The 8815-nt window shown below is 44.9% G+C and overlaps 2 protein-coding genes across 2 annotated transcripts in view; one reads left to right on the top strand and one right to left on the bottom strand.

The window, feature by feature from the left end:
• Positions 1-5683, top strand: part of SARC_01724 (hypothetical protein) — a 6934-nt gene extending 1251 nt beyond the window's left edge. Inside the window, exons 2-9 of the mRNA XM_014304535.1 lie at positions 418-555; positions 843-972; positions 1179-1432; positions 1612-2104; positions 2225-2344; positions 2557-3114; positions 3310-3688; positions 3884-5683. Of these exons, the coding sequence (XP_014160010.1) occupies positions 418-555; positions 843-972; positions 1179-1432; positions 1612-2104; positions 2225-2344; positions 2557-3114; positions 3310-3688; positions 3884-5198 (3387 nt within the window). The 3' untranslated portion in view covers positions 5199-5683. The remainder of the gene's footprint in view (positions 1-417; positions 556-842; positions 973-1178; positions 1433-1611; positions 2105-2224; positions 2345-2556; positions 3115-3309; positions 3689-3883) is intronic.
• A 553-nt stretch (positions 5684-6236) lies between these two features.
• Positions 6237-8815, bottom strand: SARC_01725 (hypothetical protein). Its single transcript, XM_014304536.1, has 4 exons — positions 8148-8815; positions 7502-7671; positions 7015-7169; positions 6237-6522 (listed from the first exon to the last, which is right to left on the bottom strand). The coding sequence occupies exons 1-4, from the start codon at positions 8241-8243 to the stop codon at positions 6395-6397; spliced, it is 549 nt and encodes a 182-aa protein (XP_014160011.1). The 5' UTR covers positions 8244-8815; the 3' UTR covers positions 6237-6394.

The raw sequence follows: 8815 nt of genomic DNA on the forward strand, positions 1-8815 counted from the left end.
TTGGATGATTTGTAAACATTTCGAAGTTATATAACTGCTCAAGCATGTAAATATGCAGATGCCGGAGGTAGTTTCTGGGTGCATATTTATTTCTATTTGTACAATTCCGGATTGTGGATAGATTACTGTACATGTCGAGAACAACACAATACGCATGCAAGACAGATCCCCGTCTATATTTGTATATTTGGACCAGTTTATCTCGAGTACAAATTTGCTTAAAGTGCCATGGGCGATATTTTACCCCGTCAAAAGCCAAAGCGTGAATGCTTTCGTTTTCACCCGGATCTCTGCATTTGTCGTGCCTGAGATAGTAGATCTTCGATCAACTATTGTAGCAGACACTTTTTCAAACACAATACTGTCGACACAATGACTATTTGCCCCCTATTAATTGTCTGTATATCTCTTCCACAGTTCACAATGGTAAATGCTGAAGAGACGTCCCAGTTTACCATAGCGCAGTTGAAAGGTATAGGCCAGAATGTTGGTTGCTACATTTCGGCTGGTTCATTCTACTCTTACAGTGCCAGCGCCTCAGATCTAGATGAAACCGTAAGTACAAAATGATCGTTGAATTTTTTCATGTTGCGATTTTTTCTTTTCTGAAACCTTACCATTTATGTATGAGTGGTGTGGTTCAGCATGATCCATAGCATTTCTAGAGGTCTATTTATACTAACAGCAATACAGAGTGCGCTCGTTCTATTTGTACACCAGATTATGGGCTTGTATTGCGCAGCTGGTCACTGTAGCCAAGATTACGTGTGTTCTCTAGCGAAACCACGAGCTAAAATTTCCTCTGGAAAGCATGCACTTATTCTTGAATTTTTCTTGTGCAGGTCAAAGGAAATCCAGTGAACCCAGACTCCGATAGCTTGGAGCTTTGGTTCGATATAACGCTTTGGCAGGAAGAGATCAAACCATACATGAAAGCTATGATCGAGCAAGCGGCGGCAAACGGATGTGATGGTAAGTGCTTAGGAATGTGTTTACATCACGTCGTAATAGTCTAGCATGCGGTGAGAGGATTTGGATAAATTGGTCGAAATGCACATAACACTAACTGCTGCTGCATGACCACTAGCACTCAGTGACCTATATAACTCTATTGTGCATTGCTCGACTATATACTTCGGTACTCATCTTCCTATACTCTCTACCTATGCAATCCCCAGCTATTCTATTCGACAAGCTGAATTGCTATGCGAACAACTGCACCGTCATCGAACGCCCACAAAACGTACTAGAGTTGCACCAAATACAGTACAGTAAGTGGTTGGCACAGACCGCACACGATGTCGATGTGGCTGCGGGACTGGGAAGCAACGCAGATCAAGTCGCAGATCTCGTGAACTTTTTTGACTTTGCGCTGAGTCCCGATTGCATGGCAGTGGGTAACTGTGCCAATTACCGACCCTTTGTTCAGCAGGTACGTTGAATGAGAAACAATTCATACCTAACAGAGATGTACGTCGGTGATTCTGTATCGTGATGTACTTGAGGTGTGGGCTTTCTTTCAAATATGTTTATTTTCAATTCGACTTTAGTTTGTTACCTTCAGACGATTAGTTTTATTCACAGCCCCTATCACTCCTATCCCTATTGTAGAACAAAGCAGTTTTCGGTACAGAAGTAGGTGTAAAAACGCAAGACGACGCACTAGCGGTATGTAAATCCGCGCTTAATCTGGGCATGGCGTGGCTCTACACCACTCCCAATACCCAAGACAACTGGGTCGCATGCAATGAGATCCAGATGACCTGTATCAACAACGGTTGGGGGTGCCCAACACCACTCGTGCCATCCCTCTCGTACTCCCAGGGTGTGTGTCTGGACAATGTGTGTACAGACGAGGTATGCTGTGCGAATGCCCCCCAGTGCGCTCTGGCAGTTACTTGTCCCGCTATACGCGAACCGCTGTCGGATTTCGCAATTAGGACATGCAGTGGCGAGAGGTGCGAGCTGAGTGATTGTTGCCAAGCCCCGACATGCGTGGCTAGCAATGTCATCTGCGATAAAACCCGAAGTCCAGGCCCAAAGTTTAACTACGATCGGATCAAATGCCCCGGTGATTTCTGCACTGTGGAAGACTGTTGCGAAGGTAAGTTGCAGTACTGAGCATCGATATGGCTCTAGTGAACCCGATTTGCTTGTTGCATAATAACAGAGAGTTGAGACTGCTTAATCTACAATATCTAAACGCTACTCTCTTTTTAAACAGCCTCTCTCACGTGCGATGCTTTCGAATGTCCCCCGGAGACGTCGACCATAATTGATCAGCCAGAGCAGAAGCAGTGTGCTGACCAGGTGGGCGGCTGTACGACCACGGACTGCTGTAAACGTATGTCACAACTATATACAGGTCAATCCTATAATAGTCTTGTTCAAGCTCTTGTGGGTATTTTTCTTCCACCGGGCGCACTTCTATTTAGATTTAGAGACAATTGTAGTAGATGTAATGGAAAATGTTTTTTTTCATCGACCACATTGTCTGGATATGGCACCAGTGCACTTCCTTATGTCACTTTGAATCAATACCATTTCCATCTTCAGCTCTACCAAAGTGCTGGGAGCAGATCAATGACTGCGGTGAGCAAATTCCGGCGGCTGACTATGCCACTAAGACATGTGCCACTGAAGTATGCGATCCCGCCGAGTGTTGTGCGAGTGTGTTCTTCATGTACGAGGATGGGCCCGAACCCGGAGCCTTCTACCAATCCCCTTCGCCACGTGGAACGCCTATGCCATCTCCTTCACCCGAAGTAGTGTGGGAAGTACCTGATGTGACGGAAGTAAAAGGTTTGTGGTCATCCTGGGGTGCGTGCAGTGCCGAGTGCAACGGTGGGGTGCAGTACAGGGTCTGTTCGCAAAGAATCTCAGGTGCGTGCGGAGATGGTTTGGCGTGGAAGAACTGCAACGAGTTTGAATGTAGTCAGGTGATCGCCCAACCGACCCCAAGTGCCAACAGCAATACCAACAACAATAACACGAGTAACTCAGATACCCCTGCGTTCACGCTCCCAACGGCACCGCTTGTGCCGGGTAGTGTCGAACAACCAGTTGATGGGGCCTGGTCAGATTGGTCGCCTTGTAGTCAGTCTTGTGGATCCGGTATGTTTGTATTCTTGAGTTTCTTTGTGCCCCCTAAACTGTGCATTCTACATAATGTAAATGTTTAGCCAAATTTTTTTTAATGATGCTTTTGTAATACTAGCACCTACTTCATGTCGACCACGCTTCATCAAAGACCTCAATGATTTCTGTGAAGTTGACTAATTCGTACGAACATAACACGCACACATACAGGAATTCGCCAACGTGCATGCAATAATCCATCTGCATTGAACGGAGGTGCGTACTGTACAGGCATTTCGATTGAATCCTGCAACATCTTCACGTGCGGTAGCGGTGGGTTCGAAGCCATCCTCCCGAACGCAGGAAACACCGACACAGACGGCTCAACCGTGGTGAACCCCACACTCAAACCACTCGACAACGCCTGTACCAATCAGTTGCTGAACAACTGCGATGCTAATGCCATCTGTGAGACGGTGAATGGCACGTCTTTCAAGTGCACTTGCAGACCGGGCTTTACGGGCACTGGTGAGCTGTGCTCTGATACCACTGCCCCCATCATGCGTTGCCCCGAGCGACTGTACGAAAGTGCACCGCTAGGTCAGCCTGGGTATGTATCCCTGTGTGTATCATTGTATGCAGTTGCTACCTTATCTTCCGAAATTCGCTTCATGCTTTGCACTTTTAAAATAATGCATTATTATATTCTATATATGTCTGTGTTTTTTATTATGTCTGTGTTTGGAACAGATATTCACTTGGTTTAAACATGAACTCGCACCAAATATTACCCACCGCTCTACAGCACAATGATCCCCTTCACTCAACTAATCACCGCCGTGGACAACGGGAATCTTGCCGGCGAAGTGGAGTGCAACATGGACAGTGGCGCCTTCTTCGGTATCGGCCTGACAGACGTCACGTGTCAAGTGTCTGACCTCTCAGGAAACATCGCGACATGCACATTCCCGATAGTCGTTGTCAAACCCGATGCGGCGCTGGCGACTGCCATTGTCTCAGTTGGCACCACAGTCACACCGGCACCGTCTCCTGTATCTAGCAATCCAACAGCTGTGAATTCGCCTGTCGCCTCGCTAGTTCCTGTAGTACCGACTACGATAGAGCTACCCCCTGGCCGAACCTCGGCCCCCGTTCCGGTATCACCCGCGGCCACAATTCCGGTACTCTCTCCCTCATCCATACCGGCTTCGCCATCACAAGTACCCGTACCTGTATCACCCTCTCCTGCAGCAGCTTCTAGTTCGCCATGTGTACCAACCACAGTTCCTTGTCCTGCTGGTAATTCTGGGGTGTACACAGTACCGTGTACGTCCGCTGGGGTCCAGGGTGAGCTCGAAGGCGAGTGTGTGGCGTGTGAAGAAGGCAACTACTGTGTAAACGGCGTGCAAACCCAATGTCCTTCAGACGCTTACGCTGCGAAGATGGGCCAGCAAGCATGCCTTCCCATCCCTGATGGCTACTTCTGTTTGGACACGGGCGTGTCTGTGGCAGGTCTGGATGAGCGTGCACTATCCATTACATCAGGCAATCAACCATCACCAACCGGGTGTACGGCAATCACGCAGTGCCCGGCAGGGTTTGCGTGTCAACAGGGTAAGGTGGCCACGTGTGGTTCGGCTAGATCGCTGTACCAGGACGCACAGGGGCAGGCAACGTGCAAAGTATTCAACCCCGCGGAACTGGTGTGCGAGGACTCGACGGCTGAGCAATGCACCAAAGTTGTGTCGAAGTTCACACTCGCGGCGGGTGAGATGATGTACCCCAACCAACGCGTGCTACAGTCCAACTGTGGACACACCTTCAAGATAGGTGAGGATGGCAATTTGGTGGCTTACTATCAGGACACTCCTTACTGGGACGCTGGTACCAATGACATGGGCCAGAGCCCGTACCTGCACATGAAGGTTGACGGCAATCTTGAAGAGTGGGTGTCCACGCGCAACGAGCCCCTGTGGCAGACGAATACGGCTGATCCTCGGGGGACAAAGCCATTTTCGTTCATGCTGCTGGACAGCGGTAACCTCGTGGTTGTAGATGGCATTGGAATCATCAAGTGGCAGACCAATGTCTTAAAGGGCCCGTGCATCCCCGATTATTAGATTTAATCTTTGATCAGATGTGTTCGCGATTAGACCTTCCATGCGCTGGGCGTGTGGATTAGTGATGGTGGTTGTGAGATGCGATTGCGGTAAAGATGGTGTGGTACATCTGCCGCTGTATATCGCAACATAGAATGGGTATTTAGCGTGTGCGATGTGTGTCCAAGCTTCGCTCAGATGATGTAGGAAAGAAGATCGAGATCTGAAAAGATGAAAATTGGGAAGAAAAGTATTTAGTACAGTAGAACACCACTGAGAGAACACTGGTGTGCGGTCTTAGTAGACTGGAAGCTTTATACATGCAGGATTGAATCCTGGTGCATAGTGTAAAGTAGGAAAACATGCTGGATTGGATCCATGTATGTAGTTTGAAAATAAGAAGACGATATAGGGAATTACATTCCTGTATGTAGTGTGCAAATATGAAACATGCGGGATTGAATCTTAGTATGTAGTTTGAAAAAAAGAATAAAATAAACCAAAAAACATCGAGCTCGTTCCATGATCTTCATGAGCACCTGCTGCGCATAAGGGCAGCAGTCGCATGCATGATTGCTCGAAAAAAAAATGATAAACTTCTCATTGGCGCCCTAAACTGGTGAGACGTGAGAAATTTTGACAGTTTTGTACGATTTTTCCACGATCGACGAAACACTACACACATTTGCCACGAGCTGCCAATATGTGGGAGTCATTCGCTATGAATTAGGAAACGACAGCCGCGCACAGCATAGTACCGATTATTTGCAGAACAAAGTTGTCGCCATGGGCAACCCATACAATCGACTGTTGAGTGCTTGTGTGAGAGATCATCAATATATATATATATATATATATAAAGAATTTTTTCATATCACACCCAGTTTATCGATTGTTGAGTGCTTAATGTAAAAACATGTACTAGTTTTCTTCTTAAAAGTCATGTTTTCAAAACATCGAGCGCTTGCGTGTAACATGTATAAGCTTTCTTCTTAAAATTTATCGAGATGACAGACCCAGACCGGAACAAATTTTACATATCAATTTTAACACAACCAGTATTGCACATATCATGTATGTTGTCTACTAGACTTTTATTCCCCAACACTCGACGCTTTTGAGAGAGGAAACTCTTTCCATCTAAATTTCAATTATGGTTCCAGTTTGAATACTTGGCGCTTCTGTTCCTCGATAGAATACTATTCCCACGTAAATTCTCAATTTATAGTTCCTGTTTTGAATACACCAGCCTTGACTAATTGCCGTAAAGCAATACTGTTCTTTCCGCCGGAGTGAAGACTTATCTGTTCGGCAGCCTTCTCCAGATCAGGCTCAAAATAGAATCCTGAATAAACCAGTTATAGCGCGGAAGCGTTACAATGATATTGAGAATAAGAAGCGATATCATATCATTGCGGAATTGTAAGTCAGTGATCACATCTCTTTTCGGAAAACCGGAGGTAACCGATTGCACATTCCCTTCTGGGGTACATAGCCGGGAGTGTTACATTACTATTGAGAACAAAAGGCAATATGAAGCAACGTAGTCGACCTTCATATCACAACGAAGCTGTAAGTCAGTGATCCTATCTCTCGTTCGGAAAACTTCAGGTAACCTATTACACATTCCCTTCTGGGTTACATAACCTTGTCAGATTCTCAGATACAGGAAATTTTGTTAGAAATACACTACGTGCTCTCCAAAAAAAACCAACAACAAACAAGTGCTTTAACAGAAAATCTAAAGAAAAAAGGTGTAGTATACCAAAGACACGCAGATTCCACCTGCATACATAAAGTAAATCGATACGATCGGATATTTCCATTAAAAACTTACCGGTGTGTTCCTTCGACAGCTTAATTCTGAATGAATCTTCGCCTGCCTCTGTGAGAGGTTTGCTTAGAGGTCCCGTTGGTGGCTTTACTGTATCCTCGTCGTTGATCACGATCACGACATAATATCTATCCTTCATAGCTAATAACGATCCATCACTGAATGAACAGAAGCGAAAACTTCTGATAAATATAACTTTGCTCAAGCAGTACAGTCTTACGTGTAATTCAAAGCACATTGACTGAGGTCATGTTCACGGGCTGATTTGGTGTGAGCAACGTTTTAACCAACAGCATGTAGGTAACGATAGTGAAACTCCGGCTGATAAGCCATTACCAATAAGTGCCATGAAATAAAGTCGAATGGAATACAGATTTCCAACCACTGGCTCAAACCCTGTCGCTACAGCGTCACATACAGTGAGACAATTGAAACACGGAAACACGACGATAAAGAAAGATCCACGAACATTCATTGCAAGTCTTCATACCTTAATCGTACTATATTGACCCTCTCAGGTGTATTTCTAAACTCCAGACCAGTTTCTTCAAATAGCTCCCGCGTAACCCCCGTCACCACCGCTTCCGTCAGCGTTTTTGTGCCTTGTGGTCCCCAGTCCCTGCGGTCCACATTGCCACCAGGTATTTGAAAGTGAGTTCCCTGGTATGTGTTTATGTATAGATGTTTCTGTGAGTACTTGTGAAAGTTTGTGTAGGTGCAATAATGCGTATACGTGCATCTGTATAATATTTTGACTGCTTGCGATACACCCTAGACCTGAGCATGTTGGAAAATCTACATAAAATAAAGCTTTTCTGAGAGTCACCTTGCGGATGATTGTGCAATTGTCACGCATTGAGTACCAAGGTTTGTAATTTTAATAAATTCTACACGATTGCTATTCTTCAGTTTGTTTGTTGGAGGGACTCAAAGAACTACTGAGCAAATAGAGGTCAGGACAACGATTCGGCATGTGCAGCAATCAAATCCCTATTCAGCCTGTAGCTTCATTTATATTGGCTGTGTTCTCATTAATTCATAAGCAATAAAGTTCACCAGTGACCATATCTCTAACAAACAAAACTCACATCTCGAGAAAGACGTAAATATGACCAAAACTGTAACAATAAACTCACCTTCCGTTTTTTGAAAGCCCGCAGTACAAGTAGACCTAGCCTTGGGTGGAATACATAGGCGAACCCACGTGCATCCCTGTATATTCGTTCGTCCATTTTCGAAAGCTAATTATAAAGTAGTCGCATGCTAGAATATATTAGTATAAGGTAAGTGTGTGTTTGACCATCTCAACGTATATACTACTTTCAAAGAAACGCGTGCACATGATCGACGTGGCGCATAAATAGAGCAAAACGCACAGTTGTGCGCAGAAAATTCAGTATAGCGATAAGTCGTAAAATGCGGAAGCTAATCGATTAGCTATTTCTTAAAACCTGTGCAAGGGAGCGAAAGCAAATACAAACTCAGATTCTATTAAAATTGCGTCATAGACTGATCAATGAGAAAATGTTCCCCTTAGATTTGCAGCCGCAAAAATGATTCTCCTAGCAAGGATACCTATTGCTTTGACAGAAAAACTGACTCATGCACAATTGATCTGCAATGCAGTTTTGGACTATATACACCACTACGTGACTACGAAAGCATCGCCAGGTCAACCGTGTTGCAAGTCGCGAAAAAAAAACTGTTGGACACCATGCAATTGGTGACACGTATACATCGCATAATATATTTATATATATATATATATATATATATATATATACTTACTATACATACATATATA

The sequence above is a fragment of the Sphaeroforma arctica genome (assembly GCF_001186125.1).
Source record: "Sphaeroforma arctica JP610 unplaced genomic scaffold supercont1.71, whole genome shotgun sequence".
Lineage (NCBI taxonomy): Eukaryota > Ichthyosporea > Ichthyophonida > Sphaeroforma > Sphaeroforma arctica.